The sequence below is a fragment of the Mauremys reevesii genome, linkage group 4 (genome assembly GCF_016161935.1).
Source record: "Mauremys reevesii isolate NIE-2019 linkage group 4, ASM1616193v1, whole genome shotgun sequence".
Lineage (NCBI taxonomy): Eukaryota > Metazoa > Chordata > Testudines > Geoemydidae > Mauremys > Mauremys reevesii.
This window is the reverse complement of record NC_052626.1, coordinates 59,007,055-59,032,650: the sequence shown is the minus strand read 5'-3', so window position 1 is coordinate 59,032,650 and position 25,596 is coordinate 59,007,055. Positions and strand designations below refer to the sequence as shown.

Sequence of the window (25,596 nt, the reverse complement as noted above, 5' to 3'; positions counted from 1 at the left end):
TCAGGTGACAAGGGCATGGTTTGTGCGTAGGTTTAGGGGAGTATCGCTACTCCGACTCCCCCTTCTCCCTCCCCCATTTTCACCCTTGGATTTTATGGAGGCAAATATCTTAGTAAGAGTCAAAAGAGAATACAACTAGCAACACCTGACTATAAGTCACTATAAAATAAAAATGATAAAGGCTGTCAATCAATACTCAAGTTTTGGAGCAATGAAGACAAGAAGAAACGTTCCTCATTGGATAGTTGTACACAATAAGCCAATGTTTCTCAAACTTGTTCCACCACTTGTGCAGGGAAAGCCCTTGGCGGGCCGGGCCGATTTGTTTACCTGCCCGGTCCACAGATCCGGTCGATCGTGGCTTCCGCTGGCTGCGGTTCACCGCTGCAGGCCAATGGGAGCTGCTGGAAGCAGTGGCCAGTAAGTCCCTCAGCCCGCATCACTTCCAGTAGCTCCCATTAGCCTGGAGCAGTGAACCGCGGCCAGTGGGAGCCGCGATCGGCTGGACCTGCAGATGGGGCAGGTAAACACACCAGCCCGGCCTGCCAGGGGTTTTTCCTACACAAGCGGCGACCCCAGTTTGAGAAACACTGCAATAAGCCAAGTGAATTTATGTGAACTTTACATTTTCCTCCAAAGTTCCCAATATTTGCCACTTTCAGAGCTTGGAGGCTGAACTGGACTGGAGGGACCATTGATTTGTTCTGTTATGCAAATTCCTAAATTCACCACCAGCCCCTGTGTCTATGATTATAGTGATAGGCTGATACAGGAAGGGGGATGCTTCTAAATTTTGTGTCATTATGTGTATGTTGCTCTCGCTCTGTTGTTTCCAGGGGAAGCGGATTGTCAGTGAGAAACGGAGTTCAGAAGGCCTCCTGAGTCAAGGTGGGGACCCAGACCTGAGCGAGGAAGAGGTGGACCACCTGGTAGCTTTCCGCAGAGGGAGACGGATGCAGATTGCCATCACCATGGACAACAAGGAAAAAGTGAGTGCATTCCGGCAGCAGGCCAGTTGGAGATAGTGTTTTTTAGTAGTGTGGGAGTTATCAGGGCTAAAGCTGTCTGGCTATCCTAGCTCAGGAGACAAGGCCATAGGCCCTGATCCACGTTCCCTTCTCTGTGATCCTAGCTCTAGCTATCTCCAGACTTGTCCAGTTTTGACCTCAGCAGATTCTTCAACACACTCCCCAAAGGAATCTCATATGATGCTTCTTTGGGGGGAACAAGGGGAGGGGCAGGCATTGCCATGTACTTGCCTTGTATTTAAGAAGGAAAGAATGCAAAAGTTATCATTATTTAGAGCCGTGGGCCTCATGGATACCTAAAGCCAGCTTTCCACCCAGGGTCATGGTGTAGGACACGGTCAAAGAGCCCTATCCCAGACTGACAGACAGTACAACTTAAAAGTTAATTGGGGTGGGCAATATCCATGTCCAAAACAAACTGATGTCACCCAGGGGGCAGCCCATTTGATGATTTTGTTGAACCTTTTAGATTTTGGAAACACGGACCAAATACTCTATTGCAAACTCCTTCCTCGCAAAAATGATGTATTTCAATACAAGAGAATACACAGCCAAGCAAGAGCGTGCCTCCAACACCCAGTGCTCAGGATCATGAAAGATAACAAGAGAAAACATAAAGCTAAAATACACAAAACAAGGTTGTACATAAAGGTCAAAGGCAATTTCCCTCAGTGGGACTGCAGCCAGAGTGTGCTGCTAATTGCCTAGGGTATTCCCCAGCTTTTTCTCCTCCCCACTGAGAGTTTGACTAGAGATACAGGACCCTACTATCTGTTTTCCTATGGTCACTTTACACTGAGTGTCATAGAGAACCAGATAAGTCAGCAGATTGAGCAACCATTGAATACTCAGCAGTGCAGGGGGTTTCCATGGTAGCACAGAGCTAGTGTAATAGTTCTATAACACAGGCCCTGCCAAGGGAAATTGTCAGGGCATGTTTGGGGGATAGGGGATGTAGCCTGTGCACCAGTGTGCTGCGGCTATTCTTGCCTGCACAAACAGCCCTTGGAGTAATTGAAAACCAATGTATATATTAGAGCAACCTCAAGGCTGCTCTATCTTATGCCATGGGGATTGGTAAAAGCCATGTTTCCTCTCCCCCTATTCCTGCCCAAAGTGTATCTCCTGAAGATCTAATAATCAGAGCCCTAACGTTTGAGAAAAGGGAGCTGCATTCACAACGCTCTATCTCCTCCCCATTCAGTGCCCTACCTGCTACCTACAAGCTACACTTTGCCATAGTTAAAGCTAAACAGAGGACACTTAGAAAATTAATAGGAATTGGGGGGGGGCATGCTTAGTAGGGATCATTGCTGCTTCATAAAGGGAGCCTGCCTTCAAATTCTCCTCCTCCAAAATGTAAATATATGCTGCAATTCAGTTTTCAGGCAGACTCAGGAGAAAGTCCATAACAGCCCAAAAGGCTTGGCTTTCCCATCCCTCAAATAACTTTCTAATCACACTGTTCTACCACACTTTAAAGACAATGTTCCCAATTAACTTACCTAACTGGGTATCCCAGGGAGAGGAGCCAACATTTCCCTGTCACTGCCTCCTATTCTCCATTTGCAAATGGCCACAGTGTATTCAGTGGACTTTGTCAAATTTAATCCAGATAATCCCCAATTAATGCTTCTCTGCAAACACTCAGCCTGTGCTGTCCTCCTCCGACACCAGTGTTCATGTTTGAATTTTGAAATAGAAGCAAGTGGTCTGGGTAGGAAAGGAGAGAGAACTTGCACTCCTGCGTTCTCATGGACACGTGCGCACGAAGGGGTGGCCATGAGAAATGACAAAGTGGGTGCCATTATCCACTCTGAGAAGAATTCCACAAAGTCATTTGTTCACATTCACTGCTTCGCTGTGCAGCAGCAAAGTGTCAAATGCATAGGGGCGCAGAAAAAACAAAACTGGAGCTTAATATAAAAGAGTCTAAATACTGCACCTAGTGTACAGAAGCACAAAGTACATCACTAAGCAGCGTTTAAGAGTCTGAAGGCAATGAAAAGGAAGAATTAAGAATGTTGTATGATTTCACCGTCTCCTTATTGGTGGGTTAGTGCAGCCAGGCTGAGTCCTGGACTAATGACACTGTCATGAGCTCACTTTAATAAAAAAGCCACCTCTGTTTATTACTGGCAGAGAGTACAGAGGCAGCGCCCCTCCTGTTGTTGGTACAAAGAGCTTCATTCTCTCCCCAGGCAGAGAGTTCTCAGAGTTACTTCCTGAGACAGGCATCCTGCCCCTGTACAAAGAGCCATGCTCTTTAGGAGATGTCTGTGGATACGCTAAAAAACACCCAGTCACTCAGCCAGCAAGCAAACAAGGAGCTACCATTCTGACCCTCAGAGAAGGCAGAGTGGAACTGAGAAAACGAAGGTCCTAACAGAAACTACTGGACACTAGATTCTCAAACCCTGTGCTCATTTTAGTTAAATAGGTTTTTTAAAAATGTTTTTGTAGATTGACTAGTTGTTAAATCAGCCGTAATATAAAAAGGTGATTGAGCTGACTTCTGAAACCCTAATTTCCAATAGTTATTAGTTGAACCTCAATATTCTACATTCCAATCCCCCTCATGAGATTCGCCCACCTATTGGGAAATACAACGCTGTCTCCTCTACCTTGTTAATTAATTATTAGTATTTGATTTGTAACGTGGTAGCACCTGGAGGCCCAGGCCCATTGTGCTGGACGCTATACTGACATATCACAAAGAGATGGTTCCTGTCGCAGAGAGCTTAGAACCTAATGCTATGTGTGTACTGCAGCATGGTGTAGAATATGGGCGTGTGACTTGCAGCACGCACTAAAGTGCTGTGCTGCAACTGCCCTTTATGGATGCTGCTAGCACGAACTACAAGGTCCCTAGTTTGCATTAATGTCATCCTCTTCAAACAGGACTATGTTAATGTGAACTAAGTACCTATTAGTTCACACCAGCAGCATCCCCACAGGGCAGTTACAGCAGAGCACTCTTTTGGGTGCAGCAATTCTCACCCCTGTAGTAGTCCAAATTGCAGGGGCATGTAGACAAGCCCTAAGTATGAGATGAGAGACAACGGATTGCTCTGGGTGTGTCTACACTGCAATTAAAAACCCGCAGCTGGCCCGTGCCAGTTGGCTCGGGTTGCGGGGCTGTTTAGTTGCAGTGTAGACTTCTGGGCTCAGGCTGGAGCCTGAGTTCTGGGACCCTCCCACCTTGCAGGGTCCTAGAGCCCAGCCTCCAGCCCAAGCCCAGAAGTCTACATTGCAATGAAACAGCACGACACCCCTCGCCCTGTGAGCCCATGTCAGCTGCATGGGCCAGCTGTGGGTGTCTAATTGCAGTGTAGACATACCCAAAGGGAACACAAGGTACTACTGAGACAACTGCTTGATAAGCAGTACTCAGCCACAAGCAGCCTACAACCAGTGAGTCACGGATTTGGATACAGCGTGGTGAACGTCTCAGAGGGGTAGCCGTGTTAGTCTGGATCTGTAAAAAGCGACAAAGAGTCCTGTGGCACCTTATAGACTAACAGAAGTACTGAATCATAAGCTTTCGTGAGTGAATACCCACTTCGTCAGACACATGGTTAAAGTGTATAGCGTCAATGGGACATCACCAAGCCCAGTCTGAGGGATATGCATAGGTTCCTCACTATGCTACAGATCTTAAACATGTGGTAACTAGAATCAGTTAGAGATGCAGTGCAGATGGAGCCTAAAATGACAGCTGCCCCTTGTCCACCTGCAGTTCAGCTTGCACCTGTTGCACCTAGAAACATTTTCTGAAATGGTTTTGTCCAGCCTACACTGTCACTGCAGTCATTTCTGATACAGATTTGGGAGGGAGCATTGTCAGCAATGCATCCATTTACTAGTGCTGACAGGACTCCAAAAAGCCAAAGACAGATACATCTGTCTCTGCCACTCTGCCGCCGATTAACCTCCCTCCTGAGAGCACTGGTGTGCATCAGGCTAATTAATAGTAAGAACACAGGAATTAATTCATTAATATTTTTTGGTCTGACTATCTCAGAGTAGTTCACAGAGGTGAATAAGTACATTAGCCCATTTTACAGATGGGGAAACTGAAGCACAGAAAGGTTCAGTGACTTGTCCAAAGCCACAGAGAAAGTCTGTGACATAATCAGGTTCCAATGACTAGGGTGCTAGTCTGGAACTCAGGAGATTTGCCTTCAATTCCCTGCTCCCCCACAGACTTCTTGGGTGATCCCAGGCAAGTTATTTTCTCTCTCTGTCAGTAAGCTGGGGATAATAGCACTTCCCTACCTCACAGGAGCATTGTGATGATAAATACATCACAGAGTGTGAGGTGCTCAGATCCTATACTAATGGGGATGGTTTAACTACCTCAGGGAGAGAGAAGAGAATCCTGATTGGCAGTCCCTGTTTCTAGCCTTTAGAAACACTGCGTCCTCCTGTACCACACAGCCCAGGCGGGAGGCACAGGGCTGGCTTTGTGCTTGAAGGGGCAGCTGCATTATTTGTGTTCTCTAGTGGAGATTAAATGTAGCTTTGAACTGCGCTCTAGCAGCCTGAGACTGACAGAGCCTTGGCTACATTCTGCTGATGCAGGGGGGCCATTCACTCAAGCACTGCACAATTCAATCCGCCTGATTCAGCAGCAGCTCTTGCACTCTGCCCTCTTCTCAGCGTGGTATCCGCAGGAAGAAAGCTTGTCTCTGTGCTGTCGACACTGTGCTGCATGCCATGAGTGGGGGCATGGGAGGGTCTTACACAGTAAGATGAGCAGGTCTGTTCCTTTTCGCCTGCACGTCGGGGTGTAGAATGGTTGACAGGACAGCAGGGAGCACAAAGAGACAATGAAATTGAGATTGTAAATCATGCTGGGAGAGTTGGTAAGCAGGGCTGGCAGAGTCGCTTGGCTCTCACGGGCAGTGCCTGCCTTTGCGTTTCCATAACACCATGCCGTTTGTCCTCGAGCCAGGGAGCCACTCCACCTCACAGCATGAAATAGATATTGGGATTGCTGAAGCATTTTAAACAGTGCTTTTTGCTAGAAAGAGCTTTTGTTTTAATTTGAGTGTGACAGAGCTGCCAACTTTCCCTACTCCTCACACAAGGGAGAATTGTTCACATTACAAGAGGGGGGTGCCCAGAGCTAGAGGGTGGTAAAGAAGGAGGGGCCCCTTTCTATTTAGGGCCTAATCCTGCTCCTACTGACGTCATTGCAAGGTTTGCACTGAGTCTTTGATTATGTGATTTGTGATTTTTGAAAAATATCATAAACACCACCACCCCCTCCCACTGATTATATTCCTTTCTCTCCTCTTTTTCCCTTGCACATGCTTCCCTCCTGCCTGGTCTTCCTATTCCCCTGCACCAGCTGCCACAGCCCTGGTCCCCTGCTTTTATGCTCTTGCCCATGCTGGCCTGCCATGTAGTCTCCCTGCTCCCAGGCACATTCTGCAGGACAATCTTGTCCTTGGTTCCCTTCTCTTCTGTTCCACTGGCAGCTTCTGGGGGGTGGCTGGTACCGCCACACGTACTGCTGGCTCTAGTCCTCAAGGAGTAGACTGTTTCTTTTCCCCGTCTTTCTCCTATGCAGAAGCAGTCAGCAGTGGAGGCAACTAAGTTGGCTCTTCCATTTCATTTCCAGATGCTTCTGCAGACACTCAGTCTCTTCATAGGAAGCTTCCTACCACTGTATCTCAACCTGGGGATGGACCATCCTAAGGGACAAGAGGGTAATTCTGCTTATATTCCCATTCAGTCCAGGGCTTTTTACTGAGATTACTAGCCAGGGTGCTAATCCACACCAATTGTGATGGTGGTTTTTGTGGTGTGAATGCCTGTCCACAAAGAACTGAACTGAACTGAACTGCCGTCTCAATATACAGGCAGCTGAACAGATGGTGATTACTGCCAGCAGTTACCAGCCTCATCTAGATTGGCAATGATGACCTCTAAGCAAAAGGCCCTCCCCTTCTCTTCCGTATCCCCTTGTCCTGAGCCATCCAGTCTGTCCAAGCTAACAATTTCCACATTCACTCAGCCCTGGCTACACATGCTCTCCTCCTTCACTCTCTTGCACACTCACAGATCAATTCATTCCTTGCTCACTCTTTAACACCCAGGGTCTCCCTCCCTCAGACAGATGCAGCGCTGTGTGGGGTGGCTTGGACTGTCTAGAACGCCCTGTGGATGGCTCAACAGCTTTGACACCCCGTCTTGAGCTATCCAGACACTTGGTCCTTTTCCTTTCTGTGGTGTAGGAGTTGCTTTCAGATCTCCAGACTCTCTTTTAGAAGCGAGTTTGCATGAAGCCTGTTGACATTTTGCTGGATTGCGCAGGTGACTAGAACCTTACCCAACCTATCACAGGGTCGTATCCAACATTTTAAGAATCAATATGGGTGTAAAGTGCTTACCTTGTCTCTCCTCCCAGAGAGCCATGGGGTTGTGAGACAACAACCCCTCTGGGCCACATGTAGCACAGCAGAAATCTTCACCTCTTGTAAGTTTTCCCTTAAACAAAGACCAAACAGCACCTTTCATGCAGAATCAGGTTGTCTTTTAGAATAACAAACCACAAAAGTAAAGTCTCCATGAGAGAGCACAGTGTGATCGTGTCTCCACCCTAGTAGGCTGCAGCAGCAGCTCTGCCTCTCAAAATGTCTGCCTGGCTCTGCAGACAGAGTTCTTAGAGATTTAAAGGTGCAGCACTCAGAAAGCAAAGGCAAAACACTTACAGAGCTAACTAGACCACAGGCTCCAACTTAGAAGTGATGGCATAAAACTGAGAAGCCACATTCATAAACCTTTCACTCCCACTCCCTGTTGCCATGACAGACCACAGGCTCTCCATCTTGGACTCCCCACGCTGCTGCTCTCACTGACAGGTTGCAACCGGGGAGCCCACCAAAAGCCAATTGGACACTAATATGCTCTTCCCTCTTGGGTGATGAGTGAGGTGGTGCTGTGCCTGTCAGCCTGAGAATGGGGCAGCAGCATGGGAAGGCTGAGCATGCCAGTGCCCACCTGTGGTCTGGAGGTGGACATGGCTCCCACGACTTTTTCATCAATCGCAATCTGGAGCTGAAGTGCAAGATTTCTGGTGGTGGGTTAAGTAGCTTTACCATGGCAACTGCCTAAGAGCCCACAGTTTAGAAAATGTATAGGACTGGATCCCACCCTCAGGATCTGTGCATGGAACGGATGCTGCATGCAATTCTCCCCGCCATACAGAAGGAGAAATCAGCTGCCTCCATGGCAGCGGTCCTGTGTTCCCTCAGCCCTCACTGAAAGCTCTCTATGGTGTCTGAGGATACCCAAGGGATGAGGGCTTGGGAACTGGCTGTGGAGGACCCACATTTCTCACACCTTCATTTCCTGCATCCAGCAGAAACAACAGAGAAAAATTTGAGCCAGAAGCCATAGTCCTATTCCTACAGAACACTCTCTGTCCCTCTGAGCTGGAGCACTGGGGAGCTGGAGTAGGGGACCCAGAGCCCATGAAGAAGCACTGGGACTCCATGCAGCTGGCCCTGTGCATCAAGCATATGCCTGAGCTCACAGTGGACATCAGAGTTCCTGATCCCTGTGCAGATGTTTCCACAATGGAACATGATCTGGCCTGCTTGGGGGAGTGGATCCCTTTGTCCCTGGCAACTTTGAGAATTCAACTCTGCTTCACCCTGTGTGCAGAGACAGAAATGAAATCAAACATGGCTTCCACTCCCACAGAAACTAATAAAATTAGTTCCTACAAAAGCTGGGGGAATTGAAGAGCAGCCATGTTTTCCCCTCCCCTTACTGTCTGAATCCATGACTTTCCCCTGGTTGCAGGATTCTGATTATTGTCAGTAGGGCTGAGAGCAAGTCTCACTGGCTGTGTGTTTGGTAGCAGTTTTCCTAAGAGGCCCCTCCATGCTCTGGCATTTTTCATGGCTATGTTTCAGGAGAATCATTTTATGCATTAGAGCTGTGAGCCAGCACACCGGAACCACTGGAGCATGCCTGTTAATTAACATCTTACATCTTGCAAACAGACAGGTAGGTATGTGGCTTCTGGGTGTTTTATATTGCCTGTTTATTAACAGCATTTCCCTAGGTAATACATCACAAGTGAAGCCATTTCCAGTCTGGAGATGGACGAACTGCCCTCACTGGCTCAGCTATAAGTGTTAGAATATATGTCACCCCTCCCCACAATAGAGAAAAACCCACTGCCAAGAAGAGAAGGAGAGAGAAAGTGTTCCATTTGACACTGCAGATGTGGTTTTCCAAAGAACTCAGCTCCCATACGGGCATCACAGTAGGTGGTCAGAAAATATAATTCACCCAATATGCTGAGCTTTTTTGAAAATCTGGCTCCATTTGTGGGTGCTGAGCACTTGGAAATCTGGCTCTGAGCTCCTTTTAAAATCTAGCCCCACATAACTAGGGTCTGCTGCTTTTACTCACATGGACTAGCACCTTCCTCTGCAGTTACTCCCATTCATTTTAGTGGGACTACCTGTGAAGAAAGAGTAGCAAATCTGACCCTAAAGAGAAACCATATTAATGTATCTCCTCCAACCAGGATCTGCAGATGGCATCTGCTTGATTGAGTCATGTGATTTATCATCTTCATTTTGAAAATAAAAATTCAATGAGATGGTCTAGATCCCAAAATGAACTCATTTAATCTTACCTACCTGTGGGGATCTTACCAAGTGTGGGATTTGCATGTACTGTGTCAGTGGCAGCATTTGAAAATGAGGCTTCTCGAGTAATACTAGCTTGAAAGATCCCAAACAAACCTAGGGCGTGGTCCTTCAGCTGCCTGTCCTCTTCCTCCTGCAAGGAGGTCCCACTGAAGTCAAATGGACTCTGTGAAGGAGCAAAGTTCAAGCATGCAGATCCTTTGGCAGAACAGGGCTCCTAGAAAGGAGCAGACACATGACCCTCGCGCCTCTCCCTTCCTCCGGAGAACAGCATTTCTTCTGAAAGCCCACCCTCAGAAACACCAATGCTGCCATCAACATCTGTGTGACAATTCCTACTTGGGGCATAGGCTTGAGAGGCAGCATGATCTGGTGACCTGAGCAAAGAGCTGGGAGCACAGATCCAGGCTTGAGCGCAGGGGTTTCTGATCCTGGTGCAGTGATTGTCTCACTGTTGGGTGTTAACCTTTCTGTGCCTCAGTTTCCCCATGTGTAGAAGGGCAATAACATTATTCACCTCACAGGGGCATTGTATGGAGCAGGAAGTTAAGGTTCGTAGAGTGCTTTTAAAATAAAGTGTTATGTCAGTGCCAAGTGTCGGTAGCACACAGAAGATTCTGGCCAGAGTTTTTATTGCATCCAAGGACATGCAAATACCCTCTCTGTGGCTGGACTTGCATGATCATGTTTGGTGCTAAATCAAAGGGAAAGGTCTGGCAGCATGGGAAGCTTTCAAGCTAGAGTGGTCAGACAGAGGCAGTGATAGTGGCAAGGTTGAATTAAGGCAGTCTGGGACTTTAGGCACAACCCATATGGGCCCCTCATGCCCCTCCCCCACAATGTTGTAGCACTGCCCCTCCTTGGGTCAGCAGCATCCATGAGTGGGGCAGTTTACATCTCTTGGAGCTACAGGTTCAAGCTGTCTGCAGACTCAGGCAGGCTTCAGTCACACTTGGGGCACATTTTCAAGCTTCACCTTGCATCCCTGAGAGATAGAATCATAGAAGATTAGGGTTGGAAGGGACCTTAGAAGGTCATCCAGTCCAACCCCCTGCTCAAAGCAAGACCAATCCCCAGACAAATTTTTACCCCGGTTCCCTAAATGGCCCCCTCAAGGATTGAACTCACAACCCTGGGTTTAGCAGGCTAGTGCTCAAACCACTGAGCTATCCCTCATCATCATTTTAAAAACTTGAAAGCTGAGATTCTGATCTCGTCATAAAAAACAGGAGTACTTGTGGCACCTTAAAGACTAACAAATTTGTGAGTTTGGGAACTGGTGTGCTAAGTGTAAGGCCAATGGGATGCCTATGCCTTAATCTGGCCATAGGTGGTAGATCCTGTGCAACACCAGAAATGTAAACTGCAGGTCATTGCTGTGTCCCCAGATGCTCAGGGCTTCTTGAATCAGAGTCCTGATACTGAAATAACTGTCAGTACTCTAACTAGCTAACCTCCTCTCTTACCATACTGCCCCCGGGGATGGCTTCTCTGGGAGCAGAGTCTTTTCCACAACAGCACACACAACACCTTCCTATTGTCATTTCTGAGCGTCTTTTTAAAACTCTATTAGCCAATTCTGATCCCACTTGCCCTGATTGTGCTGTGTAACTCCAAGTAATCTCAGTTAAGGTGCTCCTGATTCTATGTGCTATAGAAACTTGTGGAGATAGATTCACTGGATTGCCACATGATTTTCACCAGCATAATGAAAGCAGAATCAGGTCCTATAGTTTCAACATTTTGATTAATTCCTCATCACCCTTTGCCTTGTTTCAGTAATACCCTTTAATGGCATCTAAGAGTTTTGATATTTGGCTAAAAATCGCACTAAGCAACTAGCCAGAATAAGATTCCTGTTTTCAGATCTGACCTGACTTCACAGAGTTCTCATTTCCAAGCTGTTTGTGCTGTGAATTTGCTCTTTGTATTTTTGTTTTCCTTTGATGTGCAAAGCTCAGGTGAGCTGATGGCCTCGGGCCCACACGCGTCTTTCCAGTAACACTCCCATAGGGGGAGGGTTGGGTGCAATTTTAGAAATCCCTTGGCTATGACTTTGCCTTTCCAATGCTATTCCGCTCCCGAGGGAGTTGTTGGTGTCCCTCCTGCAAAATAACAAGTTGCTGGATCTGCATGGAATTTGTGCAGTCAGCCCCCACGCGGCCATGTATGGTTACAAAACTGGAGGTGACAGCAGTGATAAATGCTGTGTCATTTGGCAGCAAAATGTGCGGAAGATCATGTGATGCAGCAGCAATCAGTGGGCAGCAGAGGCAGCTCGAGTAGGGATACAGCAGCCCCTGTGGGCAGTATATAGAGCAGGATGTTGTGGCTGTGCCATCGTCATCAGGCCAGTTGGGTTTGCTGCAGTTTCTTCAGCTGATGGTTCACCTACTGGAGCTGCTTTTTCATCTCATTGGCAGTTCTCCAGTCCAAATGCTGGTTGGTAAGAATGAAGCAGTGATCCAGGGGATCCCACAGTTTGTGTAATTCTCCAGTGAGGGGATGCAGGACCATTCCCAGTTAGGCAGCAGGCAGGGTCTCATAGCAAAGAACAGATACAGGTGAGGAGCTTCTGAGCCTGAGGGGTTCAGGGCTTGTCTACCTGGGGAAATTATTCCAGAATAAGGCAGAGGGTGGATTTAAAGCAGTAGAGTGTTCCAGAGTAGCTCCCCATGTGGACACTCTTGCTCTGGAATAGCTCCAGCACTTTAAATTCACACTTTACCTTATTCTGGAATAAGTGTAGACAAGCCCTAAGCTTGTCCCAGCCATTCACGTGATTGCTGTTTATAACAGTGGAGTCTGAGGAGTTGAAGGGTAGGGAGAATAGGAGAGGCGCATCCAACAAGCACAATCTCTTTCCTGCCCAGCCTTCCCATTTTATTTGAAAGGTGCAAGAGATTAACATTGAAAGAAATTGACACATGAGGGCCGATGGTTTTCACACTCCCTGCTACTCTGGAAAGTGGGTGCTAGCCTCCCTCTGCTGTATACTGTGCTCCTGTCATGAGTTTCTGTGAGCGTGACACACACAGCTGTACACTCTATGATTCTGTGACTGCACCTGAGTTTTTTTCTGAAAGTCTTCCCCTTTCTCCCCCCCTCCCCATGCTGTATGTCCCTGCTGCTGCCTGGAGGCATTAAGAAAGTCATGCAATTCCCTACCTTACTGTCTCCCCACCAAATGTACTCTCTCAGTGGTACTTGCAGTATGTTTATACTTCATGAAGTTTCCAGGCTCTGATTGTTCCTGGAGTAGGTTTCAGGAAACAGCACTGGGTCTCACTACCAAGCTAGAGTTGTGAAGGAGCAATGTGGAAAAGCTTCTGCTCCTACCGGAGGTTACTAGCTGCTCCATCGGTGTCTCTTGCAAGTAACACTGCACCAAGTGACAGTGCAATTTGCTTTGGAGAAGGGCACGTTTCTGCATTCCTAGTTACAAATGCAGCACAAGTACTGCAGTCCACAAGCGAGAGGGAAGAGTGTATGGGGAAGGAAAGGGGCAGGGGAGCCTCAGGACTTCACTGGGGCCAACCGGAGCAAGTGACAACCAGTGATCAAAGAGAACAGGGTGGGGGTGGAAGGGCACCACAAAAACAAAATGTCACACTGAAAGGAACCAGCAGGAACTGCATCCCCAGGATGACAGTCCGAGAGTCAGGAGCCATGAATTCAATTCAAGCTCTCCTACAGACTTCCTTTGTGCCCTTGGGCAAGTCATTTACCTATCCCTGCTTCAGCCCCCCTGGTTTCTGATGATGATGATCAGTGATCTCGCAGGGAGACTGTGAAGCTAGTCTTATCTACCCATAAAGCACGTTGACACTGAGCTGGAAGGCCCTGTAGATGTGATCTGTAATCACCCACGATGGCAACAGAAGAGTAACAGGCAGTGGAGGCAATGCAATAGAGAATAGCGCTTGTTGCAGTAAATCAATTTAACACCAAAGGTATCCCACAGGTAGAGCTGACTTCAGGGCCTTCATTGAAGAAGGGCTTAAAGTGGGTGGGGTTTTCATGATCGAAGGAGGGGTGCCAGGGCTCCTGTATCAGTGTTCATGGGGGATCCCCTGTGATCTTTGCCAGCCTTGTCCATAGCTGACTGTACTTGTCAGAACATGGCATCAGTCTTGCAGTGGGCCAGAGAACTGCCTGTTTCATTTGCTTAATGCTTTGTCCATGGTTCACTAAGAGTGAGGAGGGTAACTGTAAGGCAACGATCTGGGGATCTGTTACAATACAGTTCAAGGTAGTGTAGATGGGACCCAATTGTGTCCCGCTAAGCGTGTTAGAGAGCTGGACTCTCAAGACTTTAGCCTGGATACAGGGACATGGGCACATCCTGTTAGGAGTGCTAGTGCCAATGTAGGTTCCAGGCCTGTAGTTTGGTCTAAAATAGTATTTTAATCTGCTTGCCTGTTTGATTTTTTATATATATACTTTCTTACTAATATGGGTGAACAAAGGGATCCTTAATAAGGACAAAGCCAGACACTGTATATCAGGGATAGGCAACCTATGGCACGTGAGCTGATTTTCAGTGGCACTCACACTGCCTGGGTCCTGGCCACTGGTCCGGGAGTTCTGCATTTTAATTTAATTTTAAATGAAGCTTCTTAAACATTTTAAAAACCTTATTTACTTTACATACAACAATAGTTTAGTTATATATTATAGACTTATAGAAAGGGACCTTCTAAAAATGTTAAAATGTATGACTGGCACACGAATTCTTAAATTAGAGTGAATAAATGAAGACTCGGCACATCACTTCTGAAAGGTTGCCGACCCCTGTTGCTGACCCCTGCCTAAGCCAAATGGGTTTGTTAGTATAATGGGAACAAATAAAAGCAGTGAAAGTGTTACTGGTCATGGTGGAAGTGTAATATATAAATGCACACTTAAAAACTGTCTCAACTCCTTATCTCAAGGCAAGGTCAAGCAACCAGTCAGAAGGGGCAAGGGGGGTTGGGGTGAAAGGTAAAACACTAAAAGACAAAAAAAATGCCTGCCCCTGACCATAGCACAACCTCACTCCTTACCCCTCCCCTGCGGTACACAAGGAGTGGCATAAAGACCCCAATCCTATGACCCCCCAAAATGGAAAATGACCATAAGTTGTAAGGGGTGGAAGTGTGGGTGTGCATTACAGGTATAACTATGCCTGCTAAGAAGAGGGAAGTGGGAAACATTGGAAAACAAGGCTCTGTGGCGTCAAAGTTATGGGACACAGGTTTGCTGAAAACTAACCCCAATAAACATTGCATTGCCTGCACTTTGAACTTCTGGTCTTCTGCTTTCTGTCTGCGTAACAAGAACCAGGGGAAAGACACCCCAACTTTACCATAGCAACATTTAACCAGGTTGCAATTGGTTCCCTGACTCCACTACAGAGCCTCAAGGCTATTTAGGCACCTAACCACGACTGAAATGCCTTTGAGGATCTGGTTTTTGGAGCTTTAAGCTTTCTCCAGATCAGCTTTCCTCTTTGGCAGCATGGTGGAGTAGAGAGATCAACGGGAATGTGTCCCCTTTTGCTGCTGTCCTCCTTGCATCTTGGTGCCCGCTGTTTTCCCTTGCTAGTGCCAGTTTGACTCAGTGCATCTTCTGTTCACCTTTTGTCTCCTGAGAAATCCCGTTTGGTTTTGCACAGTTGCTCAAAGGCCTGGCACTAGTTCCTCACTCTAGAGTCCATGCACAATTGTGAATCATGTCTCTTCTGTATCCCTACAGGTGGATGAAAGGAGAACAGTGGAGAGGAGGCGATCAGACACTGATAAGTATTCAGAGAGTGAGCACAACATAAAGGTGAGAGGTATCCTTGGTGCTGATTGGTGTTCATGTGAAGGGGGTGGTGATGTAGTGAACCGTAGGCCCTGATTGTCAGAGGGACTGACCATCCACAGCTGCCATTGAAGTTAATGGGAGCTTTGGGTGCTCAGCCTCGCTGGCAATCAGCCCTCACGGCATTCTTGGCAGTGCCTGTCTTCATTGCAATAGTGACTGCTCAGGTTGCCTTGAGTATGGAGTGGTACAGGGAGTCCTCTCCCTGACTGCCTCTTTCACCACTCACCAGACTTATCCCAAAGGAATGGACAAGCTAGTTCATAAAACTATAGACCTTAGAGATGGAAAAGATGAACCAAGTCACCTGGCCCATCCCCCCATTGATGGAGGATTGTGCCCCAGGGTATTATCCAGAGCTTTATCCCAGCTGGCTTTAAATTATATGATCATGAGGAAAAATGCAAACTACTGAAGAACTGACATGCCTTTTAACTGTGTGGGTTGTTTGGGAGCATTAGTGCCGGAGCAGTTGTTAGCCTGCTATGCAGGGCCAAAAGTACCTTCTCTCCAGCCACCAAAGGTTCCCCTTGCCTTTGTCCCTCTGCTGTGCCCAGTTCTCTGTGATGATGGGAAAAGTATAAATGCCTAGACTGACAGAAAGGTCCTGAAGCACGCAGCTTTGAGATGGCCGCCCCAGTAGAGATTGGCTGCAGAGTGACATAAGGTGGATTTCTATAAAGAATCTCCAAATCGTGCTGAAGTCCTTTTCCTTAGTGATAAGCAAGACTACACATTTTTACTGCACCAGCCAGTTTGACTTCAGCTCCATGACCTGAGATTCCTCCGAAGAGTTGTACCTGGAAATAAAGCAACATTTCCTAATTTTCCTTCTGCTGAGTTGGAAGGTCCTTTTGCCACGTCTTCTGGGATGCCTTTGGCCCTTCCCCCCTTCTCCCCGTGGTCTTTTCTTTGTGATCACACTCACCTCAGGCTGTGTGAAATGGAAATTCAATGAGGGTTGAATCCTATCTCAGTGCTGTTCAGTAGAAGGGCCAGCAGAGGGTACTGTAAGAACAGCATGAACATAAACAGGTGACCATCATCTTTTCACAGAGGCAGGGAACAAAAGGCAGAGGTGGCTGTCTAAGCCTAGCATGCCAGTGCTGCTGCCAGAATGCTTGCTCAGCCCCAGGACGAGCGCCATTGCATTAGCTGTTTTCTCTGTGGCTATCATTTGCTTGTGGGTTGAAAGATTCAGACTGCATTAGCCACAGTCCGTTGCTTTAGCAGGAGCTGGCCAGGGTTGTGGTAAATTAAAGTTTGTGCCTTCCTGCTGGCTGTTTAATGCAAACCCTGGAGGAAGCACTGGCTCCCCTGATAGCAGACACTCTTAATTAATGGAGCACAAATTGAATAGTCCCCGTCCCCATGCGATTCATTAGGAGAACACAGATGGGTTCCTAAGCATCAATCCCAGTTGCGCCCAGCAGAGTGGCAGAGGGCTCCCTGATTGGACTCCCGCTTGGTCCAGCAGACACAGCTGCGTCCAAGCTGAGCAGAGCCCTAGGTTGGTAAACAGCTCCTCACCCTTGCACTTGGCAGGCAGCAGATGTACATCTTCTCTTTATTTACCAGATAAACAGCACAGATGCTCGGTGAGAAACACACCATCTGACAGCTGCAACACCTCTGTCATTCACTGGTTTGGAGCCACCAGCAATTTTGCTAGGGGATCCAGGGACAAGGTGGATGAGGGCTCTGGCCTTTCACCTCTGCACAGCCGGGATAAAGTCTTATTTTAGGTCTCCCATAGAAATTAATTTTCCATATCTTGACTAATCTTCATTTGTGTGTGCCAGGCGGCAGGGCTGTCAGTCTCTGCTCAGGAGAGGTGTTGGGGTCATAGGTCAGGTCTGAGAGGTGCATTGGCAGCTGGGGAAGCTTGCGCAGAGCCCTCCTGTAGCATGTATGGCTCACACTGCTGCTGCTGCTCCCTGCTCTCCGGAGCACTGAACTCGCTCACCAATCATGGTGTGCCCCTTGGGATGTGCATTAAGCAGTTAGGGGAGGGGCTGGAAGCTGCAGGGAGTGTTTCAGAACCACCTTCTTCTCAGTCTAAGAACAGGCCTTCTAGGACCACAGCCTGGCATTCCTTTGCCCAAGAATGGAGGGCTGAGCATCTTTCCTCCCCTCTTGTTCCTGGCTGGGCTTGCCAGGTCCCTGACTCTCTTTGGTAAAGAACTAATGAGCTGTTGCTCCCTCCCCCAGTCTCTCTGCACACACAGGTGGGTCTCCTTGGCAACAGGTTTTTCAGTCACTCCTGTTCCTCCAATCTATTTTGATCTGCAGTGAAATGCCAGGGAGATTAATTCCTGTTTTGGAGAAGGTGGGAGGGGGAGGGTGGGCTTTGAAGGTGGGAAATGCGGAGTAGTGAATTATCCACCAAAAATTACCATCCCAGGACTCGCTTTGTGCTAAGCTATTCATTATACATCTCTACTTGATAGCAGGCCATGGTCAGTTGGTTCTCACCTCCAGTACAAGGCTGAAATTCATTCCTTATTCCCAGTTCCTTAGGAGTGGTACCAGCTCTTTTTTCCTGGGTCCCCAGTTTCTTATTCAAAGGCCAAATCTATTTAAAATATATCAATGTAAGTCTCAATTTTTAGAAATGTCATCAAATTAATGTGTTTGAATGTGGTAAAGAATTAAAATACTAATTACTTATTTATTAATTAAATAATCAAATAAGGAGCTCAGATTTGAGTGTCTGTACATGACAAAATAAGTCTTGGGTCACCCCAAATGACAAATCCCTGCAACCAACAGACTGTTCTGAAGGATCTGGGACATACTACTTGCAATCTGAAGCTTTGTTCCTGCGCACGCTGCCATCTGTTAGGTCCTGTCCCACTTCTATATTGTACATAGAGCTTAAATACGGAAGAGGGTTTTGACAGACTGTACATGACATAATGCATCTCAGGTCACCCCATGTGCCATCCCATCCCCCTGTGACCATTATTTCGTTATGAAGAGATGTTATGCCACTTCCTTTCTGGTCTGATAAATATATTACCCCAGTTTTTATTTTGTTAGTTAACAGAGAAAATGCATGTACAAATCAACAAAAAGCCATATGCAGTCAGTTTGTTGCAAATCCAGCTATAATGTTTTCACAGAAACTATACGATAGTTAAAAATGAAGAATTCTATAGGAAACTTGGTTTGTTGTTAGATGAATTAAGAGGAGGAAAAATGGCTAAATTTATCAACATTTCTTTAACTGTGTTACAGATATAAAAGCATTTGTTGTTGTTTTGCTCATTACACAACAAATATAAAATGAACACAAGGCTTGAGCTCAGTGAGCTCCCAAATAATCTTGTTTATTAACTACACATAGACATGCAAGTATGCTGAATGCATACTGCGGTTCTGAGTGGTTTCTGATAGCTTTTAAAATATTGAAAACAGTGACACCATTAGAGCACTCACAAACGATTAAAGGAATACTGCCCTACTCCTATATACTACAATTAGCTGATCCAGTCTTCAGTGTTGCTATGGGACTTGTACAACAACAATGCGGCTTGGTATACTTTAGAAGATTTTGGAGAACTCTATCTGTGGCTAGAATATCTGCATCTCCTTTCCTTTTTAATTCCAAAACTCCAAACTAGAAATGCCAGACCTCTGTTTGTCCAAGTTTGTGGAAACATATAAAATGTTGTATAACAGCAACTTCGTACCTATAATGGTAACACCTTTGTTTAAATAAACTCTACTGCAGGGATCGGCAACCTTTGGCACATGGCTCGCCAGAGTAAGCACCCTGGCAGGCCAGGCTGGTTTATTTACCTGCCGCGTCCGCAGGTTCGGCGGATCGCGGCTCCCACTGGCCACGGTTCGCCACTCCAGGCCAATGGGGGCTGCGGGAAGCTGTGCAGGCTGAGGAATGTACTGGCTATGGCTTCTCGCAGCCCCCATTGGCTTGGAGCGGCGAACCGCGGCCAGTGGGAGCCATGATTGGCTGAACCTGTGGACGCAGCAGTTAAACAAACTGGCCCGGCCCGCCAGGGTGTTTACCCTGGAGAGCCACGTGCCAAAGGTTGCCGATCCTTGCTCTACTGTTTATGCAAATAATGTTGCTGACTTCTGTTGAACTGATCAATATTTGAACATTATTTTAAATATTGTTATATTTAAGTTACATGGAAAAATACTATAGAGAAGCAGGTGAAGGATTTTTCTGTGGTAGGGACATTTCCTTTTTTGCTGCAAATGGTATTAGAGAAGACATGAGTCACTATTTTGAGATGCAGCCACAAAAATGCACCTTGGTTTTTTCCAATTTATTTACTGTCAGACCCAGAAATTTCTGATGGAAATAGCTGAGTGTCAAGTTTTTGATTATTTCCGCGATTAGACTTAATTGCAAATGAAAAGAATAAGATGCATGGTTCACCGTTAAAGAAATGGTGTGTACTCAATTGACATAGTATTTGCTCACTTTGACTCTAAAACTGTAAAATGAGTAAAGAAGTTTCAATGTATTATAATAAAAATACTTTACTTGAGCAATTGGTGCTGCTGCTAGTGCTGATCACTGGTGAGCCCTGTATTTAAGCATTCCTAAGGATTTGTATGCTAAGACCCCTGTTTTGCACAGACAGGAAGTTTCTTAATTTCGTCATAAAATTGCTGCAGCCATCACCAAATTATGCCTCTCCTTAAGGAGGTTTTTATGGTCTATAATCCTGACACAACCAACTGCTGCATCAAACATCCACCTGGAGGGGGAAACTTTGATAAAGGTGCATGTGCCAAAGGACCAGTAGCAGCATTTCATAGATTCAGAGTTTTTCAGGTCAGAGAGGACGATTAGGTCATCTAGTCTGACCTCCTGTGTATCACCATAGGATTTCATCCAGCTACCCTGGTACTGAGCCAAGTAACAATTTGTGTTGGACTAAAATGATGTTTTCTGGAATGGCATCCATGCTTGGTTTGGAAACATCAAAAGCTGGAGAATCCGTCACTTCCCTTGACCATTTGTTCCAATGGTTGATCACCCTCACTGTTAAAATTTGGTGCCTAATTTCTAATGTCAATGTGTCTGGCTTCAGCTTCCAGGCTGTGATAAATAAAGGGGGGATAGCTTCATTTGATAGACACCTAGCCAGCCAGTTAGCTGTAAAATCCCTCTTGGTAGCTGTTCTTTACTTGCTTTACCTGTAAAAGGTTAAAAAGTCTCCCAGGTAAAGAAAAAAAGTGGGCACCTGACCAAAAGAGCCAATGGGAAGGTAGAACTTTTTTAAATTGGGAAAGAAACTTTCCCTTTGTCTATAGCTCTCTGGGCTGAATGCTGTGTAACGTTTGAACCAGATATGATCATAAATCATCAGATCATGCCTAGAACTACTTATCTGAACTCCACATGTGTAAGCAGATCAGAATGTTTAGCTAGACGTGATTATGGTTATTTCGTTTATTTCATATTGGTTTGTGGACCCATCTGTGCTAACCCCAGATGCTTTTGTTTGCTTGTAACCTTTAAGCTGAACCCCCAAGAAAGCTATTTTGGGTGCTTGATTTTTGGAATTGCTCTTTTAAAATCTAGCAAAAGCCTAAGTTCCAGATGTATTTCCTTTCTTTTTGTTTTTAATAAAATTTACCTTTTTTTAAGAACAGGACTGGGTTTTTGGTGTCCTAAAAGGTTTGTGCATGTTATTTGATTAGTTGGTAGCCACAGCTAATTTCCTTTGTTTCCCTTCTCAGCTTTTCCCCGGAGGGAGGAGGGAGGGAGAAAAGAGCTTGGGGGTACCACACAGGGAGAAATTCCCAAGTGCTCCTTCCTGGGTTCAAAGGGGGTTTTGTTGCATTTGGGTGGTGGCAATGTTTACCAAGCCAAGGTCAGAAAAAAGCTGTAACCTTGGGAGTTTAATACAAGCCTGGCAAGTATTAATTTTTAAAATCCTTGCGGGCCCCACTTCTGCACTCGAAGTGACAGAGTCGGGATTCAGTCTTGACACAACCACTAGTTCTTTTTCTGCCTTTCTCTGCTAGATTAATGAGCCCTTCAGTAACCAGTATTTTGTCCACTTAAAAGGTACTTAAATGCTGTAATCAAGTCATGTCTCAACTTTTTTTTGTTTTTTGGATAAGCTAAACAGATTGAGCTCTTTCACTCTCTCATGTCTGGCCTTTTCTCCAGCCCTCACATCATTTTTGTGGCTCTTATCTTTGCCCTTTACAATTTTTCAACACCCTTTTAAGATATGGACGCCAGAACTGGATGCAGTAGTCTAGTATTGATCTCACCAAGGCCATAAACAGAGGTAAAAATCACCTCCTGCTCCTACTCCTTACTTCCATTTATACATCCAAGGATCACATTAGCCCTTTTTGCCATAGCATTGCTCTGGGAGCTCATGTTCAGTTGCTTGTCTCCTTCATTAGTGATTTGGATAATGGAATGGAGAGTATGCTTATAAAATTTGCAGATGACACTGAGCTGGAAGGGTCTGCAAACACTTTGGAAGCCAGGATTAGAATTAAAAATCACCTTGACAAAGTGGAGAACTGATTTGAAATCAGCAAGATGAAATTCAGTAAAGAAAAGTGCAACATACTACACTTAGGAAGTCAAAATCAGACACACAAATGGGCAATAACTGGGTAGGCAGTAGTACTTCAAAAAACGATCTCAGGGTTACAGTGGATCACAAACTGAATATGAATCAATGTGATGCTGTTGCAAAAAAGACTCGTATCATTCTGAGAGGTAGTGTGGTATGCAAGACATAATTGTTCTGCTCTACTCAGCACTGGTGTGATCTCAGCTGGAGTACTGTGTCCAGTTTTGGGCGCCACATTTTAAGAAGATGTGGACAAACTGGAGAGAATGTAGAGGAAAGCAATAAAAATGATATAAGGTTGAGAAAGCCTGCCCTAACAGGAAAGGTTTTAAAAACAGGCATGTTTAGACTTATGAAAAGAAGATTGAGAGGGGACTTGATAAAGACTTCAAGCATCTCAAAGATTATAACGAAGATGGTGATCTGTTGTTCTCCATGTCCACCGAAGGTAGGAGTAGTAGTAACGGGCGTAATCTGAAGCAAAGGAGGTTTAGTTAGATATTAGGGGAAAATGTCCTAAGTATAAGGTAGTTAAGCTCTGGAAGAGACTAGCAAGAGAGGGTGTGGAATCCCCATCATTGGAGGTTTTTAAAACCAGGTAGACAAACATTTGTCTAGGTATACTTGGTGCTGGCTCAGCTCGGGGGAATGGAGAAGATGACTTTGGAGGGCCCTTCCAGGCCTACATTGCTATGATTCTATGATCCCTAAATCCTTTTCAGAGTCATGCTTTTCAGGTCACAGTCCCTCCTTCCGGCTGGTATGGCCTGCATTCCTTGTTCCCAGATGTGTTAAAAGGTACTTTATTTGAATGCAGATTACTCTGAAGGACTGCTTTGTCCTCACCATTATTTACCACTCCTCCAATCCTTGTCTCAGCCACAAATTTTATCAGCAGTGATTTTATATTTATTTCCTGGCTGTTGGTGAAAATGTTGAATAGCATCGGGCCTAGTATTGATCCTGGCAGCCCTCACTAGAAACACACATGCTCAATGATAACTCCCCACAGGCAACTGCTTTTTGAGACCTCTCACTTACCCATTTCTTAATCCATTTAACATGTGCTTTGTTGACATTGTATAGTTCTAACTTTTAAAATCAGAATGTCATATGGTATTAAGTCAAATGCCTTACAAAACTCTAAGTATTTTATATCTATTCTGTAGAGGTTCTTATGCCGAGCGTATCAGTTTCAGGGCACCTTCTTAGCATTAATGCACCTTCCAGTAGTGCATTAAGCAGTGTGACTACACATCTGTCATGTGGTGCTTGTTCTCTCATCCTCTACCCAGGGATAGAAGCATGTGTAGTGGAGTGTCTTGTTTTGGCAGGGTTTGAGATTTATTTATTTAAATATGCATATTGCTGGGTGTGTGTTAGAGAAGGCATGGTCAAAGAAATGAGCCTTGCACGTGGAGCAGAAGGTGGTGAGGTTCGTGACTGTCCTTAGTTCCTGGGGGAGTTTATTGCACAGTATGGGACCAGCTCCCCAGAAAGCTCTGTCTACTGCCCAGACAAGACTTTTTACCTTTATTGTAGAGAGTTCCATTGTGCCTGAGGAGTGGAGTTGTCGATCACGGTCTTTGTTCCGGAATTTAATAAATCTTTTCAAGAACCTTGGCTCAGGCCATTCCATGCCTTGAAGATAAGGATGATACTTTGAACTAGATCTGAAATTCTGTGTGAAGCCAGTATAGAGAGCAGAGGACAGGTGTGACATGCTCGTGGTAACCTGTGTTGCTGAGGAGATGCGCTGAAGCAGTCTGTACTAAATGAAGTTTCCTATATGCTGATGGTTTCATGCCCAGGTGCAGCACAGTGCTTTCAGCCAGCTGAGAGGTAACGAAGGTGTGAACAACTTAGGCCAGGTTCTTGTTCACCAGGATAGGAGACAGTATCATAGCCAACCGGAGATGGCAGAAAGTATTACTTTTGGCTTCTGCTATGTGAGAGCTTAGCATCAACAAGGAATCGAAGAGTACTGTTGTATTAATTTAGATGGAATATATGGGCCCAGAGAGTCAAAGTGTTAATGTGACCCTCTCTCTATCCAACATTAAGCAGTTATAAAAAGGTTGGGGGGTTGGTCCACAGAGACCTCAGCCAGTTTAGTGCCATGAGAAACATACCATTAAAATGTTTTTTTCCTTTAATTAAAGAAAAAGAAGGAAAAACAGTTAAAGCATTTGACAGTCTCCTGGATGGGATTAACGGTGGTAATAATTGTCCTTTTTGGGAAACAGAGAAGTTAGTTGAAATGGACTAGAGCTGTTGTTTCTGTAGCCTGACCCCATTTTCTAAAAGCCTGGACAAAACACACACAAAAGGGGAAAGAAAAGAACAGCAAAGATAAAATATGCAGCTTGTCTCTGGTGTTGATTCTCACTTGCAACCTCACTGCTAGAGAAATACAGACTTGGCACACAGGCTTATTAGCCACCCCAAAACCTGGGAAACTTGTACCAGAACTAGATTGTTTAGGGAATTGCTTTTATCTGACTCTTGGTCATGAATTTATAGCAGTGTTGAAAAATAAGCAGCCTTGGCCAACTAAGCCAGACTCTTATTAGACAGAAGGAAAAAGGAAAAGGACAGAAAAGAAAAGGTGGGGAAGGAAAAGGCAAAAGGGGGGGCGGCGGGGGGCTGTGTGTGACAAAGTGAGAGTTAGCCAGAGCCAGTGGAGGTCTCAGCAAACCAGATGTTCAACAAATTGGTCTCTCTGCCTCCTACATGAAGTCCGTATATCACTTATGGACACAAAAACATCTTTGTGCTGAGACAAATTTCAGGATCTATCTAAATATTACCTGTTCTGCTATACAGGTCAGAAAACTGGACCTTTTTACTGGCAAACTTGGAGTGGCTAGAAGCATTCCATATGCCCCATCAGTGCCAAATCCTGAGCATACAGAGGTTTCACTTTGTGCAAAACGTCACAATCTTGCAAAGATCTTGTCTTCCTTCTCACTCAATATAGTCAAAAGCAGCATTGCATGCTCTTTGGCCAAGTCTCCAGGATGAACAAAAACACCCTGTGACAGGTTCACCACACCTCCCTGGGTCCCACTTGGAACTGGGCTCCCTTCACACTGTATTGCTGAGGCAAGCCAGCCATGCCCTCCCTCAGGCTTCAGTGCAGGCTTCAGACTGCACTTTACCAGCACACATGCAGGTAGGGACACATCCAGTTGCAGCTATACACACAGATGCTGAGATAAAGCTCTGCATGGGAAGGCTCCGCTAAGACACTGGCCAGTTACTCAAGTGCACCTTCCCTCCCCCTTCGCCCCCTGGAGTGTAAACCCAAAATTGTACCATCTTGCACTGCTCATGAAATTCGCCCCCTCCCTCAGTGTGGAGAAAGATATACACAGCTTTCTGCCCCAAGTTATGAATTCCATACATTGGCTTTTAGACAAAACAAAACAAGTTTATTAACTACAAAAGATAGAGTTT

The 25,596-nt window shown here is 45.8% G+C and overlaps 1 protein-coding gene and 1 long non-coding RNA gene across 3 annotated transcripts in view; one reads left to right on the top strand and one right to left on the bottom strand.

Moving 5' to 3' along the window:
* The window catches only part of LOC120403589, a 33,621-nt gene extending 26,036 nt beyond the window's left edge, over positions 1-7,585 (bottom strand). Inside the window, exon 1 of the long non-coding RNA XR_005597608.1 lies at positions 7,430-7,585. This is a non-coding gene — a long non-coding RNA (uncharacterized LOC120403589). The remainder of the gene's footprint in view (positions 1-7,429) is intronic.
* The window catches only part of CCDC9B (coiled-coil domain containing 9B), a 101,690-nt gene that overhangs the window by 30,834 nt on the left and 45,260 nt on the right, over positions 1-25,596 (top strand). For both annotated transcript variants that reach the window (XM_039534844.1, XM_039534845.1), the window contains exons 5-6: positions 837-989; positions 15,443-15,517. In XM_039534844.1, coding sequence (XP_039390778.1) covers positions 837-989; positions 15,443-15,517 — 228 coding nt within the window. The remainder of the gene's footprint in view (positions 1-836; positions 990-15,442; positions 15,518-25,596) is intronic.